The 17657-nt window shown below is 36.2% G+C and overlaps 1 protein-coding gene across 50 annotated transcripts in view; it reads right to left on the bottom strand.

Moving 5' to 3' along the window:
* Nucleotides 1-17657, bottom strand: part of EIF4G3 (eukaryotic translation initiation factor 4 gamma 3) — a 283752-nt gene that overhangs the window by 140940 nt on the left and 125155 nt on the right. For 29 of the 50 annotated variants that reach the window (XM_081055110.1, XM_081055106.1, XM_081055152.1 and 26 more), the window contains exons 4-5: nucleotides 3609-3704; nucleotides 2107-2220 (exon numbers count right to left, since the gene is read on the bottom strand). In XM_081055110.1, the coding sequence (XP_080911236.1) occupies nucleotides 2107-2220; nucleotides 3609-3704 (210 nt within the window). The remainder of the gene's footprint in view (nucleotides 1-2106; nucleotides 2221-3608; nucleotides 3705-17657) is intronic. The other 21 variants (XM_081055115.1, XM_081055148.1, XM_081055122.1 and 18 more) reach the window with 1 other exon arrangement.

Genomic DNA, 17657 nt, shown 5'->3' with positions numbered 1-17657 from the left:
TATAGCGAAGCACATGCCATAATGTAGGAGAGGCTAAAGATAGCTTTATCAAGGATTCACCTTAGAAGTTCAAGTGTCACCTATTGTCCAAGTAATGAGAAGTGCCTTAACCCATTTTGAAGTTATTCAGCGTAACCTGATGAGCTCTGTATGACCTATGGGATTAGGGTATGTTAGGTCATCAATGACATTTGCTAACCACTGTAAAATAGTTTTTCAGAATGATGATGCTAATGGCAGCTATAGTTCTCTGAGAACATTTTCTCTTCAAAGAAACTGAGGTCTTATAATTTCAGATTTCCAATCATGAAAAGAAAACAGATCATGCCGCTTCTATGGACATCAAGTTTCAAGGATAGGCAATACCACCTATGTGGTAGGAAAGTAGGGGGTAGAAGTGAGATGTTTCTTCATGACACTTTCGAAGAAAATGGGAGAGAAGGGCCATGTTAACCTGAGTCCAGCAGTACCTGTCTTATCACTGTTCCACAGAAAGGTCCCATTTCTAAGGCTCTAAAACGAAAGTCGAAACTATATATTTGGAACGTCCCAGTCAAAAGAGAACTTTCTACGAGCAAGAGGAATACCTTATAAAATTATACATATATTTAAAAAAAGAAACACTTAAGTTAGTGGGGAAGTACCCTAGTCTATTTTGCACTAGTCACCATTGGCCATTGAGTTTTTCATTTGGAATGACAATAGTCTTTATCATATGGGTAACTGTAAGCAACAGAACAAACTGTAGTCGCTGCTGGCTCATATTAAAAACAGAAACTTTCGTTTCTTTATTTTTTTCTTTTTTTTTTTAAAGAGGGGTCTTTAAGATGGTGAGGACTGTAGATATTAAGGAAAGCAGCCTTCTGTGAGCTTGGGGCCAATGTTACCACCACCCACCCACCCACTCCCCTCACTCTTCTGTGCACAGTTGGTGACTGGGTATGGCCAACGTAATACTGACGTAACTTGGCCACTTAGCACCATAAAATATAAAAATAACCAATGGTTTCAGGTTATTGCAAAAGCCAAACTGTGCCCCTCTCCCAAGAAAGCATTCAATAGCTTCACTATTTTGGAGGCTATTTAAAAATACAGTCTTGTTTAAAGAGTTCCAGTACAATGGAACAGATAAATAACTTATCGGAATTTTCTTTTTTTACTTTGAAACAAGATTTTCAACAATATGAATTTGACTAAAGATACCAAGAAGCATCGACTAGAAATACAGGCCTGAGGACAACCAGAAGAAGGGAGGAGGGCCACGTAAGCCAGTTGGATTGCAAAGGCAGCTGTCCAGGGAAGAACAGAGAAGCCTAAACTGTGCAATTGCCAATGGCCCATTAATGCAGAAATAGAATGGAGTAAGCTTTCGCAGCTCTACACAAAGCCAGGGGAAGGGTCCCTTCCTTAGTGCAACAGCTTACCTCTCCTCACCACTTGGGATAGCTGTGGGATGGATGAGACTAGACTATGGCAACTCGGATGTAAAAAGAAAATGCAATCCTGCCAAATTTCATATCCCAAACTTCACCCTCCCAGCACCAACACAGATGAAATAAAGAAAACTGGACCCAAAACAACCAGCAAGAATAGTGTGGGGTCTGCTAGTCTTGCACTTGTTTTGGGGTATGGAATGGAATGTTATGTGTGTGGGTTTTAGTAATGGGGGTGGGAATGGGCACTAGCAGAGCGGATGGCAAAAACTGCATAGAGGATAGTATCTGAAGAGTTTATGACCACAGGAAAATGGCTGACAACTACAATTTCCCCCTCAATTTTCAATTATAAAATGGAAAGAGGGAAAAAGAAGCCCTGAAATTTATCCTTTAAAATCAAATTTATCTGAAAGGGATACCCCTCTTCAAGATTAAAATAAAGAAAAATCTAAACCCCAAATTACTCCTGTCTAATTCCCAATAGAGAAGACCCACCCAATTTATTCTTTTCCCCACTATGCCTGGCAGAAACTGCCATGCGAGGTTAGACTTTCAGAGAGCAAGCAATCAATGCATTTCTGTTCATCAGCCAATAAATGGATGTGGTCAAAAATACTGAGTGCCAGAGGCACGACTGCCGGCAAGAAGTACAGTTTGTCATATTGCTTACAATGCAGTATTTTATCCAGCCTCTTCCAGCCAAGGACCTGTAAACGGGAGTCTGTTCCAAAACCTTCCTCCTCTTCCAGTTGTCTGTGCAATGTATTGGCACTGTTCTGCTGGGCTGTCAAAAAAACTGGTTTAGAGATGCAGCTCTTCAGTCAGGTTTTGCGCCAGTTCTAACCATGTAAATTCAAATTTTTGTTTTCAGTAATTATAAAAAGGGGGTTGGGGATAAAAGAGGGTCACAGAATTCTTTGCAGTGAGAGCTTACCATAATGTTCCATGTTTCATGATTAGAACCAGGGCCTATCTAAATTAATCTGGTAAGATCTCAGGCCCACTCCAAGTAGCCAAGTGTCCACATCCCCAAACCACTCTCAGAACAAAACTTGCATCAGACATCTTGGTGACCGTTTCAGCAAAACAAAAAAAAGACAAGCAAACAGGCAACTAGGACCAAAGCCCCACCTCTTTAGAATGGTTCCTCCACCCCCTGGGGAGAACCAGGATCTAAGAACAGGTATTGGAGAAGAGGGCAACAGGGAAAAGGAAGATAGGAAAAGGGTAAGAAAGAGATTACATTTTGGTGCAGACTATGATCTCCTAGTTCTTTGAGCAACTATTTCATACATTTCAACATTTCTAAATTCATGCATAAAACTAAATGAATAAGAGCTAATGTAATGAAATAGTCCTGTACTACAGGCAAAAAAAGCAGGGGTGGGGAACCAAAAGAAGATCCCTACATTGGGAGGAAAACAGAGCTGAGGTACAAGTAGGCATGTGAGATACAAGGTGAGATGTTACAGAAGCACCTTCTAGCAAAAACTAATCATGCAGGGCAGGAAACGACGTCCTAAGGAATAGACAGCTGAAGCCACTGTACACTTTAATGAAACAGAAGGATGAACCTTGAGTAAGTTTAGTCTTTACAATACTTATTGCAATCCAGGTAAAGGATGAGCAAAGAGGATGATAGCATTTACATTTTTATGGCAATTTATCTATCACGTAAAGAAATGAATACACCATTCGTGTATGTCATGCATATATGTCCACACTGTCAAATGGTTAGAACTGACCCAGTGATACCAATTCAGAAGTCTTACTTCCCAAACCAGTGGAATTTGAGAGTCTAATTAATGAAATTTAATTTACTTTTACAATATTGTGCTTTATTCTTCTGAATTTTGAACAGCACAAGTAACAAATTAAGAACTGAAATGAAGTGAACTTGAATGCAACTGGAATTTTTTTTTAAAATCATGCTACAGAATAGTAAAGGAAGATAAAAGGTTCCATTTCTTCTTTTACTTAATAAATTTAAATTATTCCTATAGCAAAGGGTCTGAAACTGCAATGCTAACCAATGTAACAACAACAATAATAAGTTGTCTTTGGGACAAATTTCCAAAATCAAGTAAATATATTAGCCAAAGGAACCCAAGCTACTACAAACACAAATTTGTAGGTGGAGAATATTATTAGAACAAGCTTCTGCTTACTTACCGGAGAACGGGTTTGAGGTTGTGAATTCATTGTCTGAGGGGCTTGAGGATATACCAACGTGGTTGGACCTGCATTCTGTCCAGAGGGATAAGGGGTCTGTCAAAGAATGGCAAGAATATATTATATTTTGAAAAAATATGGCATGGTAACTCAAATTCAAAGTGTTATATAAAAGCTTATAGAAGTATTTATTAATGTGGTTTAAGCTCTATTTTTTAAATTGATCTTTATCACAATACCCAGCAATCCAGAATCAGTGCAGCATTTTTTTAGGGATTACCTTAAACCACCTGATAAGGAGACACCTGCAACCCCGTACAGTATCTAAGTGCAATTATTTGATAACATGAGTCCAAAGAGCACTCACTGTCAGTTCATCTGTGTCTGAAATGGAGAGCCCAGCCACAAAAAAACAAACATGGCTGAGATAATTTATTACTGCTGTGGTAAGCTTTCCAAAGTACCTCTAAGCAAAGGTAGCCATTGAGGAAGACATCACAGAGGCAAATTAGAGTTCACCCAGTTAACTACATAGCATTGCTATTCTGTTCCACTGCTTAATCCTTTTGTAACCCCATAAAAATTTACAATCAGTAAGAACTTCAGATAAAAGCCTGAAATAAGTGGTAATATAATATACACTAACTTACCACAAGTTTTCTGATAACAGGAACATAAGCTTTTCACTATGAATTCATGTTAAATGCTATATATTAATATGTGTTAGTGATTTTAGGAAAGAAAAAAATGGTAGCAAGAGCAACAGACACAGAATCACAAGACTTGGTTTCAAATCCTAACAACTGACAATACTGTTGTTAGCTTGGGCAAGTAAATTGTCTTTCCCATCAATAGAAAAAGAAATAACACACCTACCTCACAAGACAGTTGCTAAGATCAGATAAGGTAAAGTCAATTACTGTACAATCACCTTTAGTTACCGCAGTGACAATTTTACAAATGAGATCACGGGTCCGAAATTTTAAGTTTCTGACTCAAGGTAACTAAGTATGTCTAGAAAGTATTTGCTTAAAAACAAAACGTAACTTTTGGTATCTATTGACCATTTAATGAGAATTTAGCTGGAAACATCAACTTAAAGCAAATGTTTGAAAATATTCATTGGAATTTTCAAATGATGAAAACAAAACTAATGAAAAACATAACAGTTTCATATTAGACACAAAGGATATTTTGCAATCTCTCAACATGGCAACCTTACAGCCATCTCCATACCTAACATTAAGGTTCGACATTAGGTTGATTCTTTTTTTGTACTTCAGTTCTAACTCTGGCCACAAATTGAAAAACATTGCAGGAAGTATCTTGCTTGATTCTATCAAACAGGTAATAATTGGAGCAAATATGACCCAAAAGTAATTCAGAGGTTTCTTATCCAAGATTATTTTTACCAATGTTTCAGACACTAAGTTTATGTGTATGTATCACACTGGAACTCTGGAAAGCTTGAAGTTTGACTATTTCAGCTTACAAAGGAGTGACTGAATGGACTTCGTATCAACTACGAATGCATTCAAATTCGCAAAGCTCTTCATCAAATTCTATTAAAAATGTTGGATACAGTTGTAAAATACAGCCATGCATCAATTTCATTATTTATCAAATTAAGTAAAGTCATCAAGTGTTAATCAACTCCTATTCTCAGTGGTGAGGCTCTTTGGTCTTAGGAAATCTTGATACTTTATTCTCAACAGTTAGTTGGTGGTATGTTGAAGCATAAGCTTCTGCCTGTCAAGATACTAAACACAACGTTGAGATGTGCCACTTATAAAAACATAAAGAAATGCTATCTCTTTCTCTATTTCAAAAAGTTAGGTGACAGCTTACCCTCTCATTCAAGATTCTAAAAATATTCATGATGTCTATATTTGGACCTTATTCAAAATTTGCACTACTAAGATCTTCAACACTGGAGCCATGTAAGGCAACACCCTTACAATTAAGTAAAAAAATGGTCTGTGAATTAGCATTCAGGCACAAGTTCTTTCCTTCAGTAATAACACCGTTCCTAGCCACACATATAGCGGGTACCCTAAGACTGTATCATTGCTATTAAAACCATTAAGAAACAAAGAATTTATTTTCCTTTAGCTTGGAATTACTGTTTTAAACAGACAAATCAGTAATCAAGTACTTCTGGTAATTTAAACTGTATGTGTGCCAAGAGCTGATTCACACTCTGTATACACACAAGCAATTTCATCCAAATGCAAAGCATAATATTTGATGACACCCACACACGGAAGTGAATTCCCTTTTACAACGTATGCAATTGTGCCATTAGCAATATAAGGTTTTGATAGGGACACTGATAAAGCAATTTTGACAAGACCCACTCAGCTTTCTCTCAGAGCACTTTTCCACTCTTTGTGGCTGGCTTTAGACATTTCTTAGGAATGATGTGACCTGCATCTGTTGTTGCAAGGAATGTACCTGTGAAAAATGCCTGTATGCTTTTCATCTCTTCTTTGCATTTCATGACAGGATCAATCAAATTTATAGGATTAGGTTATATATTAATAACTTGCTTAATATACTATTATACTTTATTGAAAAATATTGCAAAAACTTGAATGGGAAGATTCTATGAACGTGATTCATCATTCATCACATCAACTGCACAGGGAACTAGAGACAGATCAATGAAGTATCATTTGGGGACTCATCATAGTTTTGTTTGCACTTTCCCTTTTTTAATACCTTCCAAGTTACCACAAAGATTTACTTCTCCAAGGACATATACATGAATATTTTATATTTAAACTGCAATCCAGCTCATTGTCCAAGTTTACAAAAGTTACAGGCTCACATTCTCATTTTCATCACTACACTTTTATGTTTCAATGAACCCTCTTGAGTCACTGATCTCTTTTTTATTAACTGAGGAGACAAAAACACAATAGTAATAAAAACTACTAGCAAATGGTGTTAACTGACAAACTTAACAGAATGCCAGCAAAGACAAGCCAATCACAACAGTCCTTCGGCAACATATTAAGTTGGTGCAAAAGTAATGGCGGTTTTAGCAATTATTTATAACCTTTTAAACCGCCATTACTTTTGCACCAACCTAATACATAAGCTTTAAGTTCATAATAACTTTTAAAAACAGTGATTTGGACAATTAAAGATAGAAATCTGAGGGTGAATTCCATTACAAAACAGAACATGCTAATCATAGTACCTTGGGTCCAAATGTGGTGGTTTTCAAAATGTAAAAGTGAAAAAATTTACAGGGATTTTCAATTTTCACAACAAAATACAATGAACTTAAATTAACAACAATAATTACAACAGAAAACATTTCTATTGCTCTTCTTATGTTTCTGCTACTATTCTAAGCACCGCAACGCAGAGATGAAAGGTTATTGCCCTTGTTTTAAGACTCTTTCTTCACCTTAAAACAAAGTCTGATACTGCCATAAAGACTAAGGTCAATCAATATTGGGCGCATGTGTGCATACACACACAACTCTGAAAAATTAAGTCGCCACAACCTTTCAAAGCGCTATTACATAATAACAAATTTTAAATAAGCTTATCTCTTTGGCTGCACAATTCCATTTCAAGGAATTTACCCTACAGATATATTCATAATGGACACACACACACACACACACACACACACACACACACACACACACGAAACACTCTCAATTTCACTTATAAGGGAGAGATGAAACTAAGAATACAATGTAACCTTAAAAAGAAGGAAGCAAATCTATATACACTGTCATAGAACAATATCTATAACATGAAGTGACAAAAGCAAACTGGAGAACTGTTAATTATGAAATCAACCTACCTGTGTAGTTTTTCGGATAAACGCATATAGTATACTCGTTAACATAAAGCTAAAACGTCTTGGGAAGATACAGAGCAAATTTAACACTGGCTACTTCAGAAGAATGGGAATTGGAAGGGGCAGTACAGGACATAATTTGTAGGTCTTATTTCATACACTTTTGTATTTTTCCTTTTTCCAGAGTCAAAAGAGTGGATTATTTTTATAATAAACACATAATGAAGATAACCTCTGTCCTTCAGCTTCCTCTTCATGTGATATAAAAAAAGCAAAGCAAAGCAAACCAGAAAAACAAGTAGGAGGTTTGTACTTTGCAAAGTTCTAAATATTTTTGGAACACAAATGAAATGTCATCTCATAAATCAAAATGAAGATTAAATCAACAATATTTATTGAACTCAAACACAAAGAAGACACCATGCACTGTAGGCCACGTGCACACATGAGGCCAAGGATATGTGGTTGCTGGTTTTTTTAACCTTCGAGAAGTTCACAATTTAATCAATAAAGAGAGAGATAGACGTAAGGAGCATTTCTTCAGCCAGAGAGTATCATCCTTTCTAGTCATTTAAAAAGATACAGAAGATTTAATGATCTGGAATGAATTTCATTGAGAATACTGACATAAGCACATGTATATACAGAAATGGACTGCTAGTGTTTCAAGTGAGTCTAAAAATCACAGAATTACTTAATAAAGTGTGTTGGGATGACTGGATAATCATTTAGGGAGAAAGGCAGATAGATACACTCAACTCCTGGTACCAAAAAGAATTCCAGGTTTATTTAAAATGGTGGAACATAAAATATGAAACTAAAGGCGCTAGCGGCAAATCTATTTCTATCATCTGTGAGCTGATGCCTTTTATAATCTAAAGAAAAAGACTACCTACAGCTATACCAATAACTTTGTTTTTAAAATAGATTTTAACAATTTATAAAAGTTCTTAATTTTGTTTTAAAATTTTTCTTTATGTGTGTGCATACATATGCATATATGTGTGTTCCTTCATTCTTAACATTAACTATTATAGGATACAAAAAGTGAGAAACTCGTCTACCAGACAAGTAACTGCGTAACACTTAAATCTGGCCAGAGAAGCAAAGATATTACCTGGAAGTCTAGACCAGCACCTTGGCCACGCTGGCATCCACAATGCTTCCAAGCAAGTTCAACCTCTTGAGAACTGTCTTCCTGAGCGCTACACAACCAGTATAAATAGATATTCCTGCGATGATTATAACTATTCTATATCTGCACTGTTCAATGTTAGGCATTATCCACATGGAGCCGACTTGAAATGTAACTAATGCAACTAAAAGAATAAATTTTTAATTTTATTTAATACATTTAGTAAATTTTGTTGTGGTAGAAAACACGTAAGATTTACAATCTTAACCATTTTAAAATGTACAGTCGTGTTACCTACATGCACATTGTGCAAAAGATCTCCAGAACTTTTTCGTCTTGCAAAACTGCAACTCTATAACCATTGAGTCCATTTAAATTTTCTTTATATACATTATAACCACTTAAAATTTGAATACAAATAGCCAGATATGACTAGCTGCTACCAGACTGCCCAGCACAGACAGGTGTAGAAAGCTGTTAATTCCAAAGTTTTACTTCTTCTCACATCAACCTTTTATATCGTTACAAACATCTGTAAGTCAACTTTTACAGAAATACAGTAATATCTAATAAACAAGGGTACAATATAAAACACTGGGGAGAGAAGTGTAAACCTCACTGAAACTGATAATGCAGTCTTAGCATACTATGTTTTCCTCAGCTAAATAAAGACGGAAGCTTCATTCCATGGATTCTCAAAGTATAGACAGCAGAGCCTTGGGGGGGATACCTGAGACCTTATTAGGGGGCCAGCAAGGTAAAACCTTTTCATAGAGAAGGGCAGGCGGGGCCCTTAACTAATCTTAGTTAACAAGATATTGTTTGCCTGTGCTGACATTTGTATTAATGATAGAAAAGACATGTGGGTAAAACTAGCATCTCAGTAAAAATCAAGGCAATGGTAGTCTTCGTATTCTTCACTCCCACACTCATCATGCACTCACTTAAAAAAAAAAAGAAAATGAAAAAGAGCTAATACTTATGAATGTCATTTATGTGACAATAAATTTAACTTTTATTTTGAAATAATTATAGATTCCCATGGAGTTTAAAAAATAAAGCGGAGAGTTTCCACATGCTCTTCATCTAGTTTCCTCTAATAGTAACACATGTTTCCCCGAAAATAAGACCTAGCCATACAATCAGCTCTAATGCGTCTTTTGGAGCAAAAATTAATGTAAGACCCAGTATACATTATATTATATTATTATTATATTATGTATTATACCAGGTCTTATAGTAAAATAAGACTGGGTCTTATATTAATTTTTGCTCCAAAAGACGCATTAGAGCTAATTGTACGACAACATGTTATTTTCGGGGAAACATGGTAGGTAGGTACAAAAGTAACTGCGGTTTTTGAAATTATTTTTAACCTTTTAAACCACAATTACTTTTGCACCAACCTAATATAACAATATTAGTATAATATCACACTTAGAAAAATAACACTGATACATTCCATCAACCATATTCAGATTTCATCAGTTTTACGTGCATATATTTGTGTGTGTGCTGAGGTCTAGGCAACTTTACTAGGCAAATATACACAGATTCATGTAACCACCACTACAGCAACAATACAGAAAAGGTTCTTGAGAAAGATTCCTCGTACTACCCTATAATACCCACAGGCACCTCTTTCCTTCCTCCCTCCTCCCTACAGCTCTCGTGTACCTAAAACAACTCCTGACAACCACTAATCTATTTTCCATCTCTATAACTGGTCATATAAAGAATGTTATAAAAATGGTATCATATACTAAGGAAGCTTTAGCACATGTCTTTACTGTGTGACCAAATATTAAATGAGAGAAGATAGATAAAGCACTCCCACAGCAAACTGGGCTAAGATAGTTGTACTGTGAAAAAGCATTTATGCGACTGAGGTACAAGCTCAACCAGGTGCTTTTTCATGTAACACCATTTACTTGAAAGAAGAAACAAACTATGCTTATGCAGACAGGTACATTGCAGACATTTTACTGAAAATGAACAAAGTGAGTCTGTCATGTCAAGGAAAATGGACAGTATGTGTTACCACTGATAACCTTCAAACTTTGAAATGAATATTAGACTTTTAGAAAATGTGTGTATGCTGCCATAAGCTTGGCACGTTCTCAATATGTAGAATTTCCTAATGAGAATGTGATTTTTAAAATATTGTATAATAAAAAGTATGTGAAAGATCTGTATTATTCAGTGAAGCAATGTTTTTCAAATGACCAACATATGGAGTTACAAAATCATACACAGTAAACAATTAATTCAAGTGTAAGGTAGACCAATAGATTTTAATGTAAGAGTACTAAAAGTTCATTAATATAAATTTCGATTCCACACTGCTACTAATGTTTAAGAAGCTACCACTCACTGAGTTTGGTATAGTATCAAAGACGAGCCACAGGTTTCTGAAAAGGTTGAAGTAAGACATGCCTCCCTTTCCCAATTACGTACCTGGATAAGACTATTTTCTTCATATACTTCAATTGCAGTAACATATTACAACAGGTTGATTGCAAAAGCAGATATAAGATTCTAGCTAACGTATATTAAAGAGATTTGCAGAGCTATAAATACTATAATTCATTTTTTTTTGGTATCAAAAATTTTTTTCATAAAAATATATCAGTGAAGTTTATCAAAAATGAGGTTATTTTAAAATAAATTAATACTTTTAAATTCCTGTTTTAATTTCTAATACAGTAAAAATACTGAGAACTCCCAAAAGTTTTCAGATAAGAGTATAAAGCACACTGACCTAGATTAACACTAGAGCCAAAAGTGATCCTCCTTTACCTCTTGCTATTAAAATAGTAAAGATTTATTTTGTTTCTCTATCCTTAAGTTTTCCACAAAAAACTATTTTCCATTCCTGATGGCTGCGGGACAGTTTTTCATTCTCCCAAATTTCCACAGGTACTGTGTTTTACTGTAAAACTAAAATAATTTCCCATCCAGGCACCTTCAATCTTGTGAAAACTGTCTTCCTGAGCAATCCCTCCATTTGCCCCAGTCCCTCCATGGCATGGCACAGTCTGGAGAAAGCCATCTAATTCACAGTTCCTCCCTCGAGACAGAAGGAAAAAGGCAAATTAATTTGCAATATTCTGGCTTCTCTGGCGGCGGCCTGATAACTGCTTTCTGTGTGACCTGACTCAGAGCACTGATGAGAACATTGCCTTAGCTTGGATATCAGGCTGGAATCCACTTAAATCAGTAGCACCTACTGAGCTACATTAGAGCTACAGAGAGACTTCAGACTTGCAGGCATGTGGGGCAGGAGATTACAGGCAGAGAAATACAATAGAAATTTAAGGCTTTGAGAAGAAGCAGAGGTAAGACTCTTAGGGAAATTACAACAATTTAAAGCAACCATGTGTATAGTGAAATGGGGGAGACATAATACACACAGGCCTACGGAAGACGTGTGCACAGAAAATGCCTGAGAAGACCAGACCTTAAGCCATCTCACTGGCCTAATGAATGATGGTCTTCCCATGCAAGGAGCCAGCCTGCAAACACTGTAAGGTGTGTCTGTTTTTTCATAGGCTCAATTATCAATACATAGGCATACAAGGCATTACAAGGATTACAAGGCATACAAAGAAATGGGAAACACGGCCATTCCAAGGAACAAAATAAAGCTCTAGAAACCAAAGTTAAAGAAACACAGGCTTTGGAGTTACTTGACAAAGGCTTCAAAACAACTCTCTTGAAAATGCTCAATAAAACTAAAGGAAAACACAGAGACCAAGACTTAAAGGAAAATAAAGAAAATAATACATGAACAAAATCAGAGTATCAACAAAGATACAGAAATTGTGAAAAAGACTCAAACAGACATTCTAGAGTTGAAAAACACAGTACTGAATTTTAAAAATTCACTAGAGGAGTTTAACAGCAGATACTAACGGGCATAAAAAAGAATTAGTGACCATGAAGAGAGGTCTTTGGAAATTATCAAGACTAAGAAGAAGAGAAAAAAAGGAAGGAACATCAGAGACCCATAAAAAATAAAATAGAAAAAAAAAATGCCCTGTAGTAGAAGGAGAGAGAGAAAAGGGGACAGAGAGCTTTTCTGAAAAAATAGTGGCTAAAATTATCCCAAATTCGTGGAAAGACGACATCCAGATACAGGACGCTCAACGAACCCTAAGTGACACACGTTATAATCAAACTTTTGAAAGAGGAAAACCTGTCAAATGAGAGTTTTACACCGTGCAAAACTGTCCTTCAAAACTGAGGGAGAAATTTCCAGACAGATAAAAGCCGAGGGAGTTCATTATCACAAGATTTGCACTGTAAGAAATCTTAAAGGGAGTCCTTAAAGTGAAACAAAAGGGACACCAGACAATAACTGGAAGCATCAAAGGACACAATCAACAGAGTGAAAAAGAAACAAAACTGGAGGAAATATTTGTAAATCATGTATCTGATAAGGGGTGAATACACAGAATACATAAAGAAATCCTACAATTCAACAACAAAAAAACAAAGCCAACTGAAAAATAGGAGAAAGAATTGAATAGGTATTTTCTCCCAAAAAGGTACACACACAGCCAATAAGCACATGAAATGATGATCAATGTCAGCAATCACTGGGGAAATCAAAACCACAGTGATATACCACCTCACATTCATTAGGGCCGTGAGGGAAGAAGGAAACACAGAAAATAACAAGGGTTGGTGAGAATGTGGAGTAAATGGATCCCTTGTACACTGCTGGTAGGAATGTGAAATGGTGCAGCCACTATGAAACACAGTATGACAGTTCCTCGAAATATTAAAAACAGAATTGCCACATGGTCCATGAACTCTACTTGTGGATATATAACCCCAAAGAATTGAAAACAGGATCTCAAAGAAATATTTATACACCTATGTTCATGGTAGCATTACTCACAATAATCAAAAGGTAGAAGCAATCAGTGTCCACTGACAGACGAGACTGGACAAACAAAATGTGGTACATACATACAAGGGATTATATTCAGTCACAAAAAGTAAGGAAATTCTGACACATGTGACAACATGAATGAACATTAAGGACATTATGCAAAATGAAACGTGCCAGTCATAAAAACACAAATAGTGTGTAATTCCACTTACGAGGTACCTGATTAGTCAAATTTAGAGACAGAAAATACAATGGTTGTTGCCAAAAGGTAGGGGAAGGGATCAGTTTTACAAGATGAAAAGCATTCTGGAGATAGGTGATAGTGATGGTTATACAAAACTGTGGATGTACTTAACACCACTAAACTGTACATTTAAAAATAGTTAAGACAGTAAATTTTATGTTATGTGTGTTTTACTACAATTTAAAAAATTTAAGTATCAAGACAGTATTACTCTATCACAAAGTCTGATCACCAACTTTGTATCAACAGCATTTATTCAATGTCATTGATTAGTTGTCATACTAATATATATTTGCACGTATGTACTTCCTTACATGTTGCTGGATTTTAAGTACCACTTGATAATGCAGACCCGTCTAAACACTGACAACTTGATATGGCGCTGTGATCCACTTGAAACTCATAACTGGTAACTAGTTAATACAAAATTATCCACTACAGATTTCAAAATCATCATTTAGCAGTCTGCACAAAACACAATGCCTTTTATATATTTCAGAAAAGGGGAAAACCAAGTTTTTATCTTTTATTTCCAAGGAAGGAGAGTATCAAGGAGAATCACATCCATGCAGAACACATATTTTTCTACCTCAGAAAACCAAGGTGCTATCAGAAAACAAAAACAAGCCTCCCCACTCACTCACCCAAAGATCATTGAGAAACACTACAAATGACTAGAGGAAACAGAAATAATTCTTCTACTACAGAGGAAAACATTGTCTCTGCATGTCAATTAGGGTTCAGTGGGGTATCTGGTCAACCTGCCAATCTGCCAAGATCTAAAGAACTACTTTCTCTTTCCCCAAATCTGAATTTATCTCCTGTGGAATTAGCTGAGTTCACATGAAATCACTTTCTTATTTGTTCTTTGGAACATGCCCAACCGCCAACGCTGAACCTTAGGTTTTCAGGCCCAGATAATTTTAACAAAAAAATGATCAACTTGTTATTTATCTATTGGGGTAAGGGCAGGTGTGGGATCACATATAGCCAATGCAACTGTTGGAATTACTTTCAAATGTTACTCAAGTCAGGTTCCGTTTACATGCAGTGAGTTAGAAGGTATGCACTTGAATACGACATTCCAGGTATATTAAATTCCTAAAGATCACACCCACTAAAAGGATGCCAAAAAACAACCCCAGCAAATATTCTGACAGTGCAATAGTAACAATAAAAACTTAAATCCTCTCATGTTTAATTTTTTTGAAACAGAATGAAACAAATTAATGCAGTGCAATAATTGTTTAATGCAGAAGTCATTTTTTCATCAAGTATACAACAGTATGTATTTCCCACTTTAAATATGGCATCAAGCACTCACTGTAAGTAATATAATTCTACTTAATCAAATATTCCCACTTAATTAAACATTATTGTAAATTTAATTCTGGCATTAATTTCTTCTTAATGAATCGTTTCCCTTTTCCTTTCAAAATAATCCCAGACAAGTTCATTTGCTGGGTACGCTGCACCCCGAAGAGCAAGATCACTCAACTGTCAAAAAGAATAAACCAGAATGACTCATTGCTTCCCAGACAAACGAGCAGATTATGATGATCAGCTACACTCAGGCTTCCAGGTGCTTTCTCTTTCAGAGCCAAGCATATAAATAGGTACACTGGGTAATAATGATCACATTTTGACACAACAAAAGACTCAATTACAGTGTTACACAGTGGCAGAAATCTTGAGTACAAGGTGAGAAAAATGAAGAAAATCAGGGTAAAACTATTACTATCAAAATGCAGTATTAACATAAAATACACAGCACTAACATTTCCATTTCAAAAGAACATCTGCTAACCTCACAAAAAGGAAAAAAGTTCCTGTGTAAAAATTTAGTACATAAAATACCTCAGTGATGGCCCTGCCCAGAATACAAGCTAAAATGTAACCGTGCAGAATTATTTTCTGGATAATTAGAAGGCTATCATCTTTACCTAACCTTTTATTTAAATACCAAAGCTTTCATCTTTATATTGAAAGAAGTGAAATAGTGTTGGCCCACTATATATCCAAAGTTATCTATAAGGGAAAGCCCTTGCCAATGAGTCTCCACTATGATTTTTCTGTCTTATAACCCTAAATGTAGTTAAGTAAACAAAAATCCCCTACAAGCTATTTTTAGATCATCACCGAGCTGGTTAAATAAACATTATGCCTACTATGTAATGTGACTCCCCCAGTACTTACTCTGCTGAGAATAAACAGATATCATACACACTCAATCACATGAGACAGTTTTAGAAAACAGCTGAGTCACCCACCAATGGTCTTCCGGCTCCCAGTAACTCAGTGGAAATTTCTGTCTCACCACAACACTTGGCTTCTTCTCAAGTTCCCACTAATAAGTTACAGTTCTCTGAAACCTTTCCCTCAATAACACCAACCAGTTTATGATAAAGCTCATTTTAGGCATCACATGGTCCTCCTCTCAGCCCAACCAACACACCAAATGTTCCTGACAATAAAAAAACAAAGAGAAGCCAAAACGGGGCTGACCGATTATGATTAGGCTGGCCAACTTCATCTCAAGTAGGCCAGGTCTACTCTGGAGAAAAACAGCTGACCTGGAGGTGAAGGCAGTTAACACTGCACTATCCATACAGCTTATGCTTTCTTGGGACATGAGCAATACATCCCACCCCCTGGATACCCTGCCTCCGCCCCCCTACCAAACACCCCTGAATGACACAGTCTGTGTCCTTGACTTCTACAAATAACAAGGCCTCAAAACAAAATTGCTTTTAGATTTTCTTTCCTTTGAGGATGTTAATTAGTAGTGTCATCAATGGAAAACATTAGGCACACAAACTTTTCCCTCAAAGTGGAATGAAATAAAACCTCTAAACATAGACATTATTTAAAGAGCAGCAATTCAACATTTTTTTTCAGTGTCAACTAGAAGTGCTAGAAATAAAGTTGAAAAAGACACATTTCCTATGCTCGAGGGATTTACAATTTACCTAACTCAACTGTAATAGAATATAGAAAGTGCTATAAGGAGTGTGAATAACATGTCAAGAAGCAAAGCAAAAATTGATTAATTCTTTCCGGGAGAAGATTTCCAGAGTCTCCAGAGGTTCAACAAGAGCTGGTTGGCCACGTGAGAGGGGCACCTCTCATCTGTAGGCAAAACAAAGAGTAAAAGAGTAGAAGCACTAAGATCTGGAAAAGTGGGGTATGTCTGCCTGAACCCTAAATAGGGCAGTAATGTCACAGCACAGTGGGGTGAGGCAGTGTGGCCACAAAATTCAGTCAGGGCCAGAATAAAAGGATATGCCAAGGTAAGTAAGGACTTTACTATGAAAGGACGCCCAGGAGATACTGAACAGGGCAGCAAGATCACTGGATTTGTTTAATAAAAAGAACTAGTACAATAATATCAAGTCCTGGAGAAGAGATCTGTGTCAGGGATACCAGTTAGGGAGCTACTGCTAGTCGAGGTATATGAAGATACGGTCTGGTCTGCCACAGTGAATCTAGACAAAGAAGGAAGATTTGAGATAAGCTGTATGGAAACAGGACGACTTTCTGAGCAAGGAGATGTACGTGGTAAGGAAGCAGATGGTCCCAGGTTTGAGGACTGGATAGTGAAGGATGCTTATAGAGCCAAAAATGATTGGGCCCCAGGCCACCTCTCTAACCTCACTTCTCATCCCATTACTCTCCAGCCACAAAGACCTTATTTATTTCCCTCAAATATACCAAGTTTATTTTCTCTTAATGTCTTCGCATTAGCTATTTTCTCTGCTTTGTATGAAAAAGTGATAAATTCAATTGTATCATGTCAAGTCAAAGAACCTCCAAGTACAAAAGTATATAGAGTTCAAACAACACAGGTTTGAACCAAACAGGTCTCTTTATACGTGGATTTTTTAAAAATAAATTCTATAAATTCATTTTCTCTTCCTTATGATTTTCTTAATAACTTTTTCTAGCTT

The sequence above is a fragment of the Rhinolophus hipposideros genome, assembly GCF_964194185.1.
Source record: "Rhinolophus hipposideros genome assembly, chromosome: 8".
Classification (NCBI taxonomy): domain Eukaryota; kingdom Metazoa; phylum Chordata; class Mammalia; order Chiroptera; family Rhinolophidae; genus Rhinolophus; species Rhinolophus hipposideros.
Note: the sequence above shows the minus strand (reverse complement) of the source record. Positions and strands in the feature narration are given on the sequence as shown.